Raw genomic sequence first — 18,794 nt, forward strand, 5'->3', positions numbered from 1 at the left:
AGGAGGACCTGTCGTCATCGCAGTCCGCATATGCGCCCGCGAAGCAAACACGCATGGGATCCCGACCAGGTGGTATTTATTGCCTCTCTAATCGTTGCGGCATAATCTATTAGCACCCCACCGACAGATCCGCGCTTCCAAGTCCAAAACGGTGTCCCTTGATTTTTTGCTTTTGCACATTAAAGGCAATTATTATTATTGTTTTAGTTCCGAGACAGTTTTGTGTTTGTCATTTGCCGATTGCTGTTCCGCGCTCATAATTGAACCAGCCCCAAGACAGGACATTAATCAAGCCACATGACATGTGGATAACATGTTGGAACATAGCCAGTTTATTTGGTTCGCTGCGAAGTAGTGCTAATTCAAAATCAGTAAGAGTCCTTCTTAAGATATATAAACAATGTCATGTTAATGTGGGTGGTCAAATGATTACACGGTCAGAAATGAAAAGCTTACAAATAGCTTAAGAACTACTATTGTTGGTAAACTAAAATATCGATTCAGATAGATGTTCAACAAAAAATGAGTGTTTTTAAAAATGAAAGTTTATAAGCGATGCTTATGCAGTCGTTATAAATTTTAACAAAAGAATAAGATTCGAATTCCTTACTAATGGCATTTAAATTAACCATTGTTATGTTAATGAATCTTTAACATTATCGATGGAGACACGCCGAGTTGCAGTGCTGAGCTGAGCGTAGTCACGTTTGAGCAGCTGTTGCGGCACATTCGCCCACTCGCCCAGGAACCGAATCAGGAAACCATCCGGTAGGCGCCCTACCAGCAATACATTCATCTCCGTGTTTAGTAGCTTACTCTTAAGGTATTCGATGCATTCGATTGTCTTTTGCTGTGACAGAAATGTTGACCTTACAACTCCCTCCATGTGACAACTAACGCTGCGGTGCGGCTTCAAGCTGTCCACATATTCACATGGAGCCAAGCATGTCAGGGGCACGAACTCTGTGTTGCCGTAATCCACGTAGAATATCTTGTACTCAGTTTCGAATTCATCGATTATCTGGGCGCGATAGAAGCAACCATCACTGTAGAGAGCAAGTACAATGTCCAGAAGACGCGGCTTGGACTTGAAGATCCGTTTGCCTTCTGGCACATCCTTCTTGTCCCACACCAACGGCGGAGATCCGTCCAAAAACTGGGCATAGACCTCGGTGGGGCCATTAATGAAGGTGATCAGGATGTTGGCAGTGCTGCCCACTTTATGAGGCACTGGTGTATCAAAAGTAGTTTCTGGAAGAGCTCCAGCTACCTCCACATCCTTGGTTGCGCCATCTGGAGCAAAGGGCTCGTGAGCCAGACGACAATTGTTACCTAGATGTAAACCAAGTATTACAGCCTTTACATTGTAAACTTATTTTTCATTACACTTAAATCTATGTATGTACTTTAAGTTTGGATTACTATAACTTACCCTTAAAGCAGCCATTCAGCTTGGGATCGTAGTGCCGGCAAATGCGTTGCTCGTCCTTGGGATGAAAGCCCAGAACTGCCTTCAGAGGATCACTGGTGCTCTCACCGATTTCGTTGAGCATGGCCATGTCCTCCTCGGTTATTCCAGCAGGTAATTTACTGCTGGGTGTATCTGTAGGTCTGCTTATGCTGTCATTGACCGGTTCCACCACTAGTATAGTGCCATTGTTTTGATGCACCCGAATCTTAATAAACTGGTAGAGAAAGCGACTCATATTGCCGATATCACAGTTGATTAAATCGCATCTAATGGCCTCCGCCGGCAACCGTTCGATGTCGTCCGGCAGTTTGTATATTGTTTCGTTGCCGTCCAGGTGAGTGTGCTCGCCATAGTCAATAAGGTACGCATCATATCCTCCGCCCACAGAACTGGAGTTGATGGTGATGCGACTAATAATGTTGTCGGTGCCGTCGTGAACTGCAAAAATGTCTCCGTAGTCGGGCAGCTGTTCCAACTCCTGCAGTGACAGTTGTCTCTGAAGCAACTGCTGAATCCTCATAGAACTGGTACCCCATTTTGCCACATAGACGCAATTATCCTCCAAGTTCACGTGTACCAAGACGGCAGAAACTACAGTATTCGCTGGAAATGCAGTCATGTTTTTCAAGATTTGATTGTAGATACCAAAGCTGGTTGTTTCAGTGCCACCTTTGGGTGGCAGTAGGGATCGGTTCCTTGTGGTCTTTGGTAGCTGGGGAATTTTTTCGGTAGTTGAAGTAGGTTCCAGAGTAACATTATCAAGCAGCCAGCTGGTGGGTAAGTTAGAGGAGTTCTTGGAGATTTTGTTTGAGACACCTGTGCTTATTGTTTGAGTTTCTTGTTTCACAACCGGAAGGGACTGGTTGCAAGGGGGCCCTGGATTGTTAGTCTTTGAAGTTTCCGGGACAGTCTTTGAGGCCAATGGGATCTCTTCTATTCGTAGTTGGGAGAGATCCCTTTCGATAGACTGGGCAGAATTTTGAGAATAAGCATGTGATTCCCTGTAATTGGATTTTTCGTTGGATATTGCAAAAGGTGGTTGACACTTTTCTGAGAGGGTTTCATTGACCACCGAAATCTCGTCGAGCTGTTTTGTCGAAGAGGCTTCCTGCACAACCACGCGTACAGACAGATCAACGGGCATCTCCAGCGAAGACTCTTCAGTGCAGGATTCCACGGAGGCCGGCTCCAAGGACTGGCAATCCTTTTTAGCAATCCCTTCGTTCGCTTGCAAACCAGAGTGAATCGACGAATCCTGATTATCGATGGATCTTACGGAGGTTTCATCTTCTGTCAGCTGTGCAGACTGTCGGTTGAGTTGTAGTTGCAGATTCAGCTTCATTACATGAGCATTAACTTCGCTGAGACTGCCCACCAAGTGATCGTGCAGTGGGATGAGACTCCTGTCCATCCGATCTGCATGCGTCCATCTTTTCGTGAGCTCCGTTTGAATTAGCTTCACTTGGGTTAGGTAGGAGCGCAGATTCCCTTGAAGGTTGTGCACGTTGTCTTCGAACAGCTTAATTACCATCGAAATGCCCTCCAGATTCATTATAAGCAATCAATTCGATCCAATTCAATCCAAACAAATATAAAAACTGTTCAAAGAAGCTTCACGGCGCAAAAGCAAGAGGAAGAGGCAAGCGTTGCCACATGTTGCGCCGATGAAAGCTTCGATTAACAAAATGCGTGGGCGATATCAATGCTTGTTGCTATGGTTCGTGTCGCGGCTAAGTGGTTTGAATTTCGCGGCTGCTCATCAATTTCATTCACATTTTGGGAGAAGTTTTAAAGTAATAAACTTGGATTGTAGTTACATGTTACATAAAATTCACTCATACTAAGATATTTATAAGATTATTAAACAACTTTTATTTATTTAAAAACTGAGCCAAACGTATACACAACCAATTTAATAAGTATTACGTCCACTGAAAGTCCATTCAAAGGTTTTCATTTGGTGGCTGGAGCGGACATTTGGGCGGCGGCGTGACCGACTTGCTGCAGGACACAAACTCCCTGCTGGGCTGCACACAGCTGTTCTCGCGATCGTAGATGCCGAGGAAGGCGCGGCAGTTGGAGCAGTACAGGTATTCCTTGTTGTCCGAGGACATCAGGCAGGGCAGGAAGCACAAGGGCCAGCAGGCGACCGCCCAGGAGGCACAGCAGCCACTGTTCGAGATCTCTGTGGCAGCCTTGATCATCGGACGCCTGCTGGTCGCACAGCACGGACAGAAGATGCGTCCCTCCGCCGGAGCCCAGCGCTCGATGGAGGCGCGATAGCAGCTCCTCCGATGTGCCGTCGACTTCTCCGCTGGGCGTGGATATGGACACGGGGTGCTGGGCTTCTCCGTCTTGGAGGAGGCTTCACTGCCGGCGGCAGGGTCGCCGGCGGCAGATCCACCACTACGACCAGACTTCTTCTTTTTGGCCATATCTATCCATGATAATATTAAGAATGTTAAGTTGTAGAAAATGGAAGAGGAATACTTACATTTCTCTGCCTCTTCAGCCATTTGGGACTCGGACAGACCCGTCATCTTGCTAATCTTCGAGAGACGCTCCTCACTGATGCCGTGATCCGCGGCCAGCTTGTGCAGATTCTTGATTTTATCCGTGGTCACTGCGTATATCTCCGGATGATCCTGCTCGATGTGGCGCACCAGCTCACTGGTATCGTAGCGGGAGCATCGGATCACCTTCATGCAGTGCAAACAGCGCAGTGATTGCATATCACTGGGTTTCGGGTTTGTCTGTGACATGGCCCTGTTTACTTTGAAACGCTATAGATACTTTCACAAAAGCGATGATGAATAAATCGAAATACTTTAGACAACGAATAGGTTTTGATACTGTTATCATTATTTTTTGATGCCACGGGTTTCCTTGATGGGAAACTGCTCACTCACTCGTTTTCCATAAAACTTAAAACCAACATCAGCATCAACGCACACGCATTAGGATTTATTTTATGCAGATGTGTGAATTGAAAAACCCTCGGCATCAATCAGCTTAAGCCATATATGGAGTCGCCCGCCTCCAATAAAGACCAGCAACGAACAGCAGGTATCCCCAGTGCTATTGTGAAATGGAACACTTGGAGTGGGGCCACTTGAGCCACCCACCCGCGGACTTGCCGACTTAATCCAATCGCCTTCGAGCACCCTGTATTCATAATGCTCTTTGGCTGCGTCAACATTTTATTGTCAGTCATTATCCGACACCCCCCGCACACCGCCCTTCAAGCGCACAATCGGTTCCGTTCACGTGCCACGCCTCCCTTTTCCACCCGCCCAAGAGATTTTCACCAGGGGCCAAACTTCGCCTACACTTATTTCCATTTTTTGTTAAGGCTTTGAGTGTGTTTTTCAACATTTTGTCAAAATTGATTTTTTACTGCACTTACGGCATGATGCGACCGTTTTGGTGTTCCACATGGCTCCACATGGTTCCGTTTGCTTCATACACTGAGGGAAGTTTAGTATACTTAGTATTGAGTCAGATCTACCAACTCTCTATATTACAACCATTAGCAAATTCAAAATAATTAAGTGCATTAACAGATGTGCTCCTTGTAATATAATTTATTACAATTATTGCTTAAGTTGGCTAGCCATATGTAATATTTAAGTATTGAGGCATTTCTCTCTGTGTAAAATCAGCCCCTCAGCCACGTACCCCATTTTACCTTTTTAGCACTGGCACTGTTACTGGCATTGCTCATACGCCGCGTTTTACGCACAAAGAAAGGCAAGTCGCAGCTAAAAAGCCAACGCGTGTCGCTGTCATTCTCCCCAATGCGTCTGCACTTATTGACTTTGTTGCTGTTGGTGCTGAGCGAACACAGTTCCCATTTCGAAGATGTCATTAGAGCCCAGTAAAAAGAGTCCTGGCAAGAGAATCCTTTGGAAAAACACGCGTGGCCGGAGCCTGTGGGCGATTTGCATTAAACCGCCGCCTGGAAAAAAATGAAATAGGGAAAGGAAAAGGAAAGGAGAGACTTGCGGCGGATGCGAATTTCGCTGACATAAGTGTTCCGAATAATTTGACTCGATTCTCGTTTATTCTGTAGCGTTAGCTTTAGATTTACTTACACATAGACAATATACATCGTACACTCAATGTCTAGGACTAATATAAAAATACATTTCATTTGTTTTCTTACATTTGTTTCCATTGTTTTGCGTTTGGTTTGGAAGCTTTGGAAGCTTGGTTGTTAACATTTTCTTTCTTCGAATTCGATTTGTGTGCATCAGCCCCGCCCATTTTAATTATTTCAGCAATGTCCTTCGGTTCTTGGTCAGTTAATGTGAAATGTTCCACCTCATTGGAAAACTGTCAGTTTGTTTTGCTTGGTGCGCTAAATCCATGGTTCGGTGTGTGTAAAAATCATCCTAGCCTAGGTGTGTAAAATTGGACTATGCTTAACTTATGTACACTGAATCGTAGTTAACGGGGGGATAATCCAGAGGGGTTAGATGGGTCAGATCGGTGTCGCCGCTGCTGCCAAATTTACTCAACTTACTCTTACACACGCACACACTTTTTGAGGCACATTCAGTTTTGAATCATTTAACAAATTTATAAAGTTTGGAACAAACAACTCCCGCGCACTACTACACCCCATTTCATCCCCAGCTCTAGAGACTAATTGTAAAAATTAAAAATTGATTTACCCGCTTTTGTAGCCCAAAAAACTGCTGGCTGCGGGCCAAAAAAGGGTTATCTCCCCCGCCCAGACAACTCCTGCAAGTTTAATGCATTTATCACTATTTTCCGGCCTCGGCTGTAGATATGAAGTGGCGGCCGGGGTGTGGAGGCTACTGCGGACGTTCCGAGGCTTTTCCAGCGAGTTTTCCGGCAACTTAGAGCGTGTTCTGCTTGGCAGCATCGCTGCTCTTGGCAGTCGCGTCGGGTCGCGAACGTGGGCGCCGCTTGGGCTGCAGCGAATAGAGGCGTCCGCTGCGAGCCCGAGTTTGGGGCTCACACTCCAGTCGCCACGTGCCAGGGCCGCCACTGGAAAAGAGGGGGGTTCAAGAATGGGAGGGGGTTAAGTTTTAGGTGCGAGGATGCCCCATAGATACTCACTTCATCTCCAGCTTGGCCAGGCGCTGCTTGATCTTGGCCTGGCTGGCCGTGTACTCCGCCAGGAGGCGGGCCAGCCGCATGTTGAGGTTCTCCACCGAGAGCTCCAGCTTCTCGATGCCGCCCTCGATGCTGTCGTGTACCCTTTGGGAATCTGCAAGTGAAATCGGCAAACATTCAAGAGTTTAAAATACCTCCTATACATATTTCCAATCCGAACAACATGGCGTATTCGTAATATTTGATGATTCATTTTACAAATCGAACTTACCGGCGAATATTTGCTCGTCCAGCAAGCCATCCTTGCGCAGCAGCTGGCATCCTCGCTGCGTGAGCGTGGATCTGGCCTCCGGATAGTCGGACAGGGTCTCCCACAGATCCCGTTTCGCCAGACAGAAGAGATCCGAGTAGCCCAGGGATCTCACGTTGGCCGTGCGCCGATTGCCCGTCCGATTGCCCGCAATCTCGAGCACGGACACCTCGCCGAACACGGATCCGGCACCCAGGGTGGCCAGCACGGTGATGCCATCATCCCCGACGACGGACAGCTTGCCCCGCTTCACGATGTACATCTCCTTGCCCACGTCACCCTTGCGACAGATGTAGTCGCCGGGACTGAAGACCTGCAGCTTGAGCTTGAGCACCAGCGCCTCCAGGAGACCCGGTTCCGTGTCGTGGAAGATGCGCACCTGCTTCAGCGTGTCCATGTGCACCTGGATGGCTATCTCCGCCTTCAGCTTGTCCGGCAAGGCAGCCAGCACCCGCTCCTCGTCCAGTGCTCCACTTTGCGACCACGTGTAGGCGAACCACCGGATCACCCGGGCCTCCAGCTCGTGACCCACTCGCCGGAAGGCCATGTACTGCTTGACCCCGTCCATGCGATTCTGGAACTCCACGCGGGCCACATTCATGTTGGAGATCATGGAGCCAATGTTACCTGGAAATGGGCAAAGTGTGTTAGGGCAACTTGCCTAATGAACGAGTGGAGAGGCAGCAATTCATCTTGGCCATTTCATAACCGGTTCGCCCGCCCACTGGGGGCGCAGTGAAACCGAAGCTGGCCGAAGCTTTACTCATGGATTCCGGCGTGCGGATAACATGGCACAAAGGCGACTAATGGCGGCACTTCCGGTGCCGGAGTCAAATACACACACATGCACGGTTCGCCGAAATGTCGGAGATGCCTCGGGGCACTCAGCGAAAAACAAATCCTAAGCTGAGAATTAGCGCACAGGATAATTTAAATCTAACTTGTGGACTTTAAGGACCTAATGAATCGAGTCCCATTTTTCTCTTTCATAAATGTTTGGCGGGAAAAATTAATAATGAGTGCCATAAGGAGCTATTAAACGCAACATCGTCTGTTATGAACAGCTTTACTTAGGACAACAAAAATTAGTAAAAATTAATAAGTTCCAAACATTATTCAGAGCATGCTTTTAGACAATAATATTATTATTTTGATAGAACAATCTTGAGTCTCATTTAGCCATCATCACTATTGAAACTCAGTCTCAGTACATTCAAACATATCTGCTCATACATGTGTAAGTATATTGGCCCATGCAATCCTGCCCTTCACTCTGGAGATTTCCTGCCTAATTTCCTGGTATTATTAATCTATTTCTTCGAGTGTGCCCGTCAAATTGTCCTGTCCAAACGAACTCGGCATTCATCACAGTAAGTAAATTTGTTTGCAGAGCGAGTCGAGGACGAGGATGAGGCAGTCAAATGATGGGGATCTGGGGAGTCTGGGGAGTCTGGCAGCTGCTGGGAATGCGGGAATGTGCCTTACTCCTTGACACCGCCACCCATTTGGGGGACGGTAATGGCGGCGATAAGGACGACGACAAAAATGATAAAAAGGCACGTTTTCCAAAAAAAAGAATGGGCGGAGTCGGCCAAGGGGGGTGACGGCTACAAATCAACCCGGCAAAACAAAACAAAATGGCATGGAACCACCGAAGAGGACACAACTGAAGGCGTAATGAATAATGTGGGTCGGTGTGGGCTGGTGTGGGTGGCGAGGGTCGGGGGTGTACGTGTGGGTCCTTGACGTGCGTGGCTGTAAATTAATACCCATTGATGTCACAGATGTCACTCTGGAACCAATTAAACGATCAGGCGAAATATTTGCGTAAACACGAGCAAACCGAGGGCGACCGAAAGGGATTTTCTAGGTTATCAACCCAGTAATGACCAATGACCAGTGACCCACTACTACTCACCCACAATGGTGGCGAAGATTAGGACGCCGGCCAGGAAATCGGCCACCACGAACAGATACTCCACATCGTTCTCCGGCGTGGGCGTCTCTCCAATGGTGGTCAGCGTTAGTGTGGACCAGTAGAAACTATAGATGTACTGCCGCTGCAGCGTGTTGTTCCTCGTTCCATTCAGATTGTACACCCACGAGTCGGAGCTGAATCCGATTTCGTAGCTGATGGCAAAGTACATGCAGGCATTCCAGTGGATCAGCACCAGGATGGCCAGCACCACCTTGCAGATGCGGAAGGCATTCGGATAGCCCGTGGCCGTCTCCGTTCGATCGAACCACTCCCACAGCCGATTGATCCTGAGCAGCCGATTCAGACGCACAATGACGGGACACGGAAGGTACAGGCTGGAGCAGGTCTCCGGCGGCCACCAGATGTAGGCCAAGTCGGTGGGCAGCATGGAGAGCACGTCCAGGTACCAGCCCTTGGTGTGGAAGTAGTGCCGGCGCAGCCGAAAGGCGTCTCGCACGAGGAGACCCTGGTCCAGAAATCCTGCGGAGCATGAGAGCGGAAACAATGGGATTTACATAGTTCTGTGGCTGTGTGAGGTGACCTAGAGATTTGCTCCGTGCGGTGACTCCGGCTTTGTCTCAGTGTTGGCTTTTGGCTGCGCCATGTGGCGACTGTTTTTTATTGCTCCTTGGATTTTAAAAGGGTTGCTGGGTGGGCCAGAACAGGAGTACCCTAGGGTTCCTACAACTAGTTTGAGATTATCTGCGTTTTGTTTGAAAACTATAAATTACTTTAAAGAACTGCCAGAAATCATAGATGTAATCTTCAGATGATTCGCTTGTATTGATTTCAGTTGCCCAAGCCACTTTGATACAACCCGCCAAAGTTTGGGACAACTAGCTCCAACTCCTCGTACCATGATGTAAGAAATCCCCATATATCCTTCATCCTGTCACATTCCCCCGCTAAGATGAGGAACAGCATGCTGGAGTAGCATTTGAAACTAAGCGGTACCAGGGCGTTCGTTGCTATTGTACAAAATGTCAAGGTTGGCTTATCCCCTGCATTTGGCAGCCCGACCACACCCACAATCCAGAGCTCACAGGACTCGCCAGCATATGTGTGTGTGTGTGTAAGTGTGAGTATGTGTAAGTGTGTGTGGAATCATGGACAGAAATGGGACTCGCATGCGTGCCAAATGGCTTTGTCGACAGCATTGCTTGCTATTGTCTGAAGGCGGCTTACTGCGGGTCTCATTTGCATAGGTAAAGCGCAGAAATCTAGATCCCACAGCGGGGGAGGAGGGATGTGGATATGGATGTGGATGTGGATGTCAGTGGCTCACCCTCGTGCATGTGGACGAGCGTGTCCAGCAGATAGATGAAGTCGCACAGGTAGTCCAGTGTGTACCACACAGCAGGAGCACTCTTATTGATCTCCCAGAAGACCGCACGTCCCACCACGAAGATGATGTTGTAAAGCACTGCCAGTGAAACGATGGCCAGCCACTGAAATAATATGTGCATTCAAAAATAAGTTAGTTTATATTTAAGTAATTAAAGTGTCTAGTTACTAGAAATTACCAATTATGATGTCTGGAAACGGACTTCGTAATTAGAAAATATTTCGTTGCATACATTTAGGCAAAGTAAAGGTTCTTTAAAGGTAATTCTATAGGGTTCGTTGTAGAGTCTAGCTGTAAGCCCTTACTTTCTTAAGGAATTATATTGTACACAAGCTATTTTATATCTCTATTACAAAATGATGCAAATTATAAACTTTGTATTCCAACTTCCTCTTCCATAGTAATAATACCCAATAACCTATGAGAATCAACTATGGCAAAGTAGCAAGTTTTCATTTGTGTCGAAGCTCACTCACTCTGTAATGGGACTGCAGGGTGGGGTCGACGGACAGTCGGTTGCACAGGACACTGGAGCCCCGAATTTCGCTGGAGAGCGCCGCATCCTCCATCGCCGGACAGCCCTTGCCAATCTTGTCCGTGTTGGTGGTGTTGGAGAACTTCTCGAGGAACCAGTCCGGCGGTTTGGGGCGATTCCTTTTAGTCAGACGCTGGCGCAGTGCCTGCAGAGTGCGTCTTAAAGCGGAGGGTTTGCTCCGCTTACTTGGCTCCTACACAGCGAAAAATTGTTTCGAAAATAAGGTTAATTTAAAGAATTTACACATGAAGAAATGATATATTCTCAGAGTGCATATGTGTAAAACCATATCAGTTTTTAAACTATCTTTTTATTTTGCGATTTGCTTATTACCCCGAAATTCTCTCTGTGTAGCCGTGTGTAGCTTAAGGGTGTGACGTTTTGGCATGGGTTCGGGGAAAAGTTTCGCCGAACGTTCGCTAATTGAAGCGTTTTAGTGCTCGGGTTATGGGTATCTCATTTTTCTGGTTCTCCCCCCTCTAACCGCATTAAAACTTGGTCAGCATCCAAGTTTGGTGCTTAAATTTTGTTATGTTATGTCTGGCAGCGGAATGACGCGGCAATAGTATTTAAGGCCAACTGGAAACCCAATAAAGTACAGATTTCATGCTGTTTGCTGAGAAATTAATGAAAATGGAAAGTACTCTTAGGCAATCAGCACTAAAAAGTGTAGTTACTACCTTAAGTTTTAATTTAACATTTCTTAATCTGCCCCTAAAAACTATAAAAACATGCAAAGTGCCTAAAAATTACAACATTTTTCTAATTTGTGCATTAAAGCGATTCATTGGGTTTTTCTGGCTTTAAGGATAACTGATCGCATTGAAGGACACATCGGATGGAATGTAAATGCTCCCCAGGAGTGTAACTAGTGTAAGCGTTCCAAGATTCCGGCGCTCCAGTTGCCCGCCCACTTTCCGTGCATTAAGGGCGTGTGCTTGACAGTCTAATAAACGCTTATCAGTTGCCGGCAGCGGTTAATCCATTAAGCCATCTTTAGTTCGAGAAAAGAGGGAAAATGCGGCGGAAAAGCGGGCGACGGGAGAACGGGAAAAATATGACGCATACGCCTCGTTGAGCGGCGAATGGCAAATGACAATGCAATGCCACGCCCCCCGCTGCGTGTGTGTGTGTGTGTGTGGTTCGAACTTCGAAGGCCACATATTCGGTGCATGTGTGTGAGTGAGTGTGAGTATGTGAGTGGGTAGATTTACCGCATCTGCTTGCTGTCCCGTTATGGCGGATATATCCAGCGACTGCACCATGGCTTTGACTTTGAAATGTCGCATACAAATCGAGTCGGTTCGCTGCGCTCTTTGCACTTCTTTTTAACTGGCAACGTTTCCGTCTCACTTGCACCTTAGAACTTCCGATTTGGGCCTGCGGCAATAACAATAACGGGCGGCAATAACGGTTAGTTTTTGGTCAACAGCGGCGCGCATGCGCTGCGTTGCGTCGAGCGGACCTTTCAAACTGTTCACACTGCCCACACTGATAACTGCCGCCAAAACACTCGACTTGGCCAAGGCGAAGCAGCGACGCCGGCAGCGCTGTCGCCACTGACCAAACCACGACATCCATACACAATAAACCACAGTGGAACCTGCGCAACGCCAACTATTAAGGCTCATTCATTCCAATGACTTTTTTACACAAATGGCTAACTATAAATTTTAAGGCACAAGCATACTTGAAACATACAAAAAAATAAGCTAGATCTGATGAAATAAAATTCTTATATTTTTCTTTATGCTTCTTCAGCTTGTTCAGTTTGCGTTACAAAGGTCCCACTGTGCCGCACAATAGTAACAAGCGTGTGGCTTGTTTGCTAGCTGGCGTTGTCAATTCAATTCGGAATGCTGTTTTGCAATTTTCTTAATTTGCATCGCCGCTCATCGCGCTGCCGCGTTTTAATTAATTAACTTGCACCGTCGACGCCTCGGATGAAGTTGAAATCTCAAGTGACTTTGGTCCTTCAGCTGTGCCACAAAGCCATCCAGTTGCCGAGTTGGTGGCAACTGAATCGACAAGATTGATGATGCCGGCCGGCGTTTGTCGTTTTGGTCTAAACGCTTTTTAATTGGCCGTGCCAACGCGGTTTCAATTAGGCTGAAAGGCGACGCAGTGCTGCTGCGTTGGCCATAAATTAATTGCCATTAATTTGACGGATAGCCGGTGCGTAAGATCGCTGAGTTTTCCTGCCAGCCAGACAGTCGATAGTTTTGATTTTCAATGAGCTCATCATCATCATCATCATCATCATCCGATTGCGATTCGCCAATTGCAAGGTTATGCACAAAATTCGAACGGCTCTTCGGGTTATTTATGTATTTATTTATTTACTTTTTTACTTTACTTTTCGGTTGTACTTGAATTCGAAACACTGACCCAGCGACGCAGCATTGGCATTATCAGCCAACCATCGCCCTGATTGGCATTCATGTGGCATGGCCGCGTGGAACTCACAATAAATTTCCATAATTGCAAGTCCGTTAGGCCGAAATCTCCCCTTCCATTCCACTGGCATTTTACACCTGACCAGGTAGCTTCACACTGAAGCAAATCAAACGTTTATGACACGCGCTAAGGCGTTTTATGCTCGGCCCATATGAACATTACTAAGCCAAGGCGTTGCACCATAAAAATCGAGTTGGAAACGGCCAAATAGCTGACCCGTTCTCGTAATTGAGGAAATCCAGCTAAGAGAGTGGTAAAACGAGGCTCGTTTCGGGAGCTGCTTTTGAGGGAAAATTTAATGGGCAACGGGTGGAAGCGCTTTTTGATGGTCTTAAACCACTATATCACTTATAGGTAGCTTTCCACTTAAGATCTGCTTTCCAGTACTTAGATTTGATATCAAATTTCTTGATTAACTTGTGTTTGTTCATACGAAATCCAATCGTTAGTGGTCTTTGAACTAAACTAAAAGCAAACGATTTGTGAGTTATATCCGGGGATAAAATGGTTGGAATTCAATACGCGTTGGGATGAATAATAGCTAAAAGATATCTTATCACTGCATGGATTCAAAGGTTTTAACCCCTTTGTTTTTTGGAAAAACCGTGCACTTTATCACTAGTCTGTAATATGTAGATACAGCCGCTAGTTGTATATTTATACATATTGATTGTGATTTCGATGGGAACGTGGGAAATTATGCAAATTGCGGCGCAGATTGGATGGCGATGACCATAAGCTGGATGTTTATCGGGCGACCAAGAGACAATAAGGTCCGTTTAATAAACTGACTAATGCCGCCCAAAATGTATAATCCGATGCCCTGATTGTTGTGTTTTTGCCTCAAAAGTTACATGGGAATCACCGCAGTGACCCTTATCAACATGGAAATCCAGATGTCGTTGTTTTTTGCAGTTGCCAGTGTCTTTTTTGTTTTTTGTGGATTGTTTTTTGTTATTGCCGCTTCAATTTTTAAGCCTTGTTTTCGATTGTTTACCGAACGCATTAGTTGACGAGCTCAGCATTGTTTCTGTTCTTTGTCTTTACAAAATTTATTTATTGCAAAGTTACTGCCTGCGAGCTAAGCTGCCGCCTGCGAACGCGTTTTTTTCGTAACTGCCGATGGCGCAAAAAAATTTGACTAAGCGGAAAGTCCGCAGACAGACCGCACTTTCGCTGTTTGTTCTCGCTCCTTTCCCCTTTCCCCCCAACTTTCTCCTTCCTCCCTAACTTTCTCATTCCTCCCTTCCCGTCCTGCCCGCACTTTCTCCGATTGCCATCATCATCGTGTTGAGTGTCCTGCCGCCTTCTCAAATTGCACAGCAACAAAGACAATCGAGCCAACATCAACACTGGCCGAAAAATCGTGGCTTAATTAAGAGAGTTCATAAAATTACATCACCGATGCTTTTTCTGATAGGTAACCAACCGAATAATAATATAATTTATATGTTTAAGTGTAGACAGACGAGCATTTACTCAATCATTTTCATATTTTAATATTTAAATGCATTTCAAAAAGTTTTCATTATTCTATTCAGTCTAGACTATTCAGTGTCTTTTCAGTTTGTTTAAAGCACTTGGTTCTGTTTTGCCTACGAAGTGAGCCCTTTCGCGCAGTGTACGCACGCAGGTACGGCCAGGCAAATAGAGTTCATTAATCGGTTTAATGGCACGACTGGATGACTGGATGACTGAATGACTGGACGGACCAGCTGACAAGGATACACATCGCTGTTCCGTTGGGGCTGTTCAACTCGAGGACTTGTAACTATTTTGGATCGGCACGAGACTTGGCATATTTTCAATGCCAATTCTATAAAGTTTTACACCCCCCCTCCCAGCACAATTTTTGAGTAATGGACGTTTATATAATGACAATGCCAGCGGTTTGGGGTTTCCCTTAGCTTTTCCTCAGCTGTTTGTGCGGTTTGTGCTGTTAGTGCTGTCTTTTGTACCACTGCTGCTGGACAAACACTCGGAACACACCTCAAAAGCATTAACAACAACCGACCAAGCCAATATTTGGACGCCATCGCCATCGCCATTGCCATCGACATTGTCAACCACAACGATATGCGGGCATGGAATGAAAGTGGAAAAGTCCGGGAAATGGAGGGCAATTTTTGGGCGGGAGGGGGTTGGGGGTTTGGGGCTTTTTGAGGGCCTTGCGTTTGTATTTATTTCATTGCGTTTTTCTTTCGGTACTGGTATTGGTATTGCTCTGGCCATTTATGAAATGACATTGAAACAGTGCTGTGTTGCTGGCTTTTTGCCCCCCGTTTCATTCACTTTGAGCGGAGGCGAAAGGAACTCTCGAGTTCGAGTCTCTTATCTATCAAATTGGTTGTCGCCCTTGGCGCTCCGCTTCCCCTCGATGTGCCCCAGTGTCCAGCCACAGCTACATCCTGCTGTATCCTCCAGCTGGCCAACTGTCGGTGGAGTGGGTGGATGAGCTAAACACCCAACTCCCCTGACCGAAATACACACTCACTTATTTATAGCCCTGCGGGTCGGAATAAGTCTGGTTTCCTTCTCTCTTTGCTTTTTATAAGGAAACCTAAGTAATGCAATTATCCTCGACAGGACATGAGAGATCTCCAACTGGCTGATGAGCATGAGGATTGCAGAGGAAGCGAGAAGTGCAGCAGACTTAAGCGAGTTGATTTGAAAGGCGAGATGCGGCCAGTTGGAGATTAAAGATACGGAAGGCAAAGGACACCAGCTTAGCTGCTTGTTGTTCCAAAAGTTTTGCATTTAAAAGTGGAAAATGGAAATGCCTATAAGCAATTTGCATAAAGCTGCTCTAATAATATTTACCAGATAGCTTTATTTTCTGTTGTGACAGCTTGATTGAGATAATGACTTCATTTTAATAAGAAGCAACAGAGAACGCTAGAGTCGAGTTCCCCGACTATCTGATACCCGTTACTTAGCTAGTGGAAGTGCGAAGAGTCTTCAACACTGACAGCTTTTAGCGGTTTGTGGGCGTTAGAGTGTCCGTATGCTTAAGCTCTATTTTCTAGCTTTTATAGTTCCTGAGATCTCGACGTTCACACGGACGGACAGACAGACGGACGGACAGACGGACATGGCCAGGTCGAGTCGTTATTAACCCCGCACCTCGCACCCTACTTATAAATGGACAAAAAATAATATAAATAAATACCAATATAAAATTAAATAATATACATGTGTATGTTTAGGAAATGGGGAAAATAGTTTGTAATATTTTTGCTAAATATGTATCAACATAAATAATGGTATGTTTTAAAAATGAGGAAGTTATTACTTCGAAATAATTAAAAAGAACAATGAACTTCTGTAAATTAAACCATTCAAATCTTATCACCCCAACTCTGTTTAGACCACAAATGAGAACCCCAACTCCATATAAAGCACCACACTGCCTTTTTAGCCTCCCTTCCTTTTTTTTTGGTTTTTGTGAGTATTTTAAGTCGATTGACACGTGCTAATAAAAATTTCTGCGGGCAGCCAAAAATGGCATTCATTCAGCTGGGGGGCCCAAGGGTTTATTGGGGCGATGCCTCGGCTACGTGACAATAGAGGAAGTAATTAAAACGCGATTTACGGCAAGGTCAAGTTTATGAAGGTCCGCCCAGTTCATTTGCATTTGTCTGGTCTGGACTGGAGCGGCATAGAATGGAATAGAATGGAATACAATGGAATGGCTTGGAATACCATGGAATGGCAAGTCTGCGGGGAGCAATGCAGACAATGCGGAGTTTCCATGGCCCGCAGCTCGGAAAAACTGGGCCAATTCCGCCTCCAGAGGACGGGGCGTCAATCAATTAAAGCAATTACTTAATTTCATTTCCACATAATTGAACTGCGGCCAGGGACAGCTGCACAGCCCGAGCATAATGTATCAGTTATTGGCCATAGTTTATTGGCAAACGTATCGAATTTGTATCAAATTACGCATACGCCACGCTGGTCGCGCAGGCAAATGGACTTTTAGACGTGCCACTATTGTGTAATTATATTTATTAATTAACTTTCCCTTACTACTTACTACTACCTCTTCTTTGTTGCACAAAAACCTTTAATGTCACAGTTACGTGACATAGCTTTTAAAAAATTAACGGTCATCCCCGAGGTGCAGACACCCTTGACTAAATGGACTCATCTGCTGATAAGTTTAGCAACTCACCTGTATCAGCTTCCTGCCATTTTCCACACAACTGGAATCGCTGGCATTTGGCTGGTAGTGCTGCTTCTGCTGTTTCTGCTGCCCGTGGTCAGCGCGTGCAATGGCCTCCTCCGGGTTATCCTCGCAAACGGCAGCACCGAACTCATCCTCGTCATCCTCATCGTCATCATCGTCGTCGTCGTCGTTGTCCTCCACGTCCTCATCCTCCACGGCTCCCCCGCCTGGCTGGCGATGAATCCCCTGGCGATATTTCCGTTGCCAACTGCGACGCGGATAGTGCAGGTGGTGCACCTCGCCATCCACTGCCATCGGAATCGAGGTGGCCGCCTGCTCCACCGTTATGGTCGCCGTGGGCGCGAAGGGTGCGAACAGACCGCCACTAATCTCCTCCAGCGGCGGCGGCGCCACGCCCATCGTCGCCTGATGGGAGCCGCCGGGCAGCTGCAGTTGGGCGGGCGCCGAGGAGGCGGGGCCCACCAATCGGGTGGTGCGGTACATGGGACGGTTGGTGAGGCTAATGGTTAAGTTACGAGTGAAATTAGATGAACAGTCGTTTCGCAATGGTAAAAGCTTACTTCATTCGAGAAAGGAAAGAAATGAGCCAGTTTAAGTATCGAAAAAAAGTAGTTTCTAGATGTAACTTTGATTACTATCTTCTCAAAACGTTGAGTAATGCTAATCAAATAGGTTCTTAGAATGTATTAAATAAATCAAATCTGGAATTTTTATTTGAAACCTTATTTGAAATTTAATTATAATAGCACCAAATGGTTATAGCTTCAAATTAAAGAATGGAACTTACTTGTAGCCATATTTTGGGGACTCGGTTTCGGGGCGTCGCCGGTTGGACATCATCGTGTTGACCCGATCTCCGCGGGCGGCAGCCATCATGTACGTCCACATAGCTGGCTTGGAGCGACGTCTGGACTTGGGATGGAATGCAGCTACGCCAGGCACGAGTCCATCACCACCATCACTACCATGAATAGCGGACGAGGAGGAACAGGAGGCGGATTCTGCAAGGAGGACGAGGGAGTTAAACTTTTGCACTCATACACTTGGCCGAGAATTCAAGTTGTTTGTAGCCCCAGTGCCTAAACGCCCACTTGGCGGCAATTGTGGTCTGGCCACGCCCACGCCAGCTCCAAAAGACCCGAGGCAGCACCTCCGGGGACCGGAGCAGTCATAAATGTTTCTTTCTGCACGGCCATAAAACACTTGGTGAGACGTTAACATAAATGCCAGCCGCTTAGTGGCCAGAAGGAGGTGGCGGAGGCGCAGGAGGAGCAGGAGGTGGAGCTGGAGGATCCTGGGCTTCGGAGGTTGTGCCTCTGGGATGTCTGCCGTGCGGCTGCAGCAATTAAGCAATTAAATGCAAAATTGTTGGCTTACGAAGCACACACACACACACTGCCTGTGGTTCCCAATTTTACCATTGC

The 18,794-nt window shown here is 46.5% G+C and overlaps 3 protein-coding genes across 4 annotated transcripts; all 3 read right to left on the reverse strand.

Moving 5' to 3' along the window:
- Positions 1-305: 305 nt before the first annotated feature.
- On the reverse strand, positions 306-3,102 carry LOC122613381. The gene is made up of 2 exons (XM_043787531.1): positions 1,433-3,102; positions 306-1,332 (listed from the first exon to the last, which is right to left on the reverse strand). Exons 1-2 carry the CDS (start codon positions 3,021-3,023, stop codon positions 635-637), a joined length of 2,289 nt encoding a protein of 762 aa, XP_043643466.1. The 5' UTR covers positions 3,024-3,102; the 3' UTR covers positions 306-634.
- A 217-nt stretch (positions 3,103-3,319) lies between these two features.
- Positions 3,320-4,372, reverse strand: LOC122614227. The gene is made up of 2 exons (XM_043788758.1): positions 3,966-4,372; positions 3,320-3,908 (listed from the first exon to the last, which is right to left on the reverse strand). Exons 1-2 carry the CDS (start codon positions 4,231-4,233, stop codon positions 3,415-3,417), a joined length of 762 nt encoding a protein of 253 aa, XP_043644693.1. The 5' UTR covers positions 4,234-4,372; the 3' UTR covers positions 3,320-3,414.
- Positions 4,373-5,655: 1,283 nt separating this feature from the next.
- LOC122613466 (cyclic nucleotide-gated cation channel subunit A) lies at positions 5,656-18,367 on the reverse strand. 2 transcript variants are annotated; one of them, XR_006325689.1, is made up of 9 exons: positions 18,158-18,367; positions 17,356-17,869; positions 10,666-10,917; positions 10,130-10,292; positions 8,785-9,324; positions 6,828-7,493; positions 6,560-6,710; positions 6,148-6,487; positions 5,656-5,870 (listed from the first exon to the last, which is right to left on the reverse strand). XR_006325689.1 is itself a non-coding variant. In XM_043787662.1 (8 exons), the coding sequence occupies exons 1-8, from the start codon at positions 18,256-18,258 to the stop codon at positions 6,337-6,339; spliced, it is 2,538 nt and encodes an 845-aa protein (XP_043643597.1). In that variant the 5' UTR covers positions 18,259-18,367; the 3' UTR covers positions 5,656-6,336. The 2 variants fall into 2 exon arrangements, 1 of the variants encoding a protein (XP_043643597.1); XM_043787662.1 differs by having other exon boundaries at positions 5,656-6,487.
- Positions 18,368-18,794: the final 427 nt, after the last annotated feature.

This window comes from Drosophila teissieri, chromosome 2R, assembly GCF_016746235.2.
Source record: "Drosophila teissieri strain GT53w chromosome 2R, Prin_Dtei_1.1, whole genome shotgun sequence".
Classification (NCBI taxonomy): domain Eukaryota; kingdom Metazoa; phylum Arthropoda; class Insecta; order Diptera; family Drosophilidae; genus Drosophila; species Drosophila teissieri.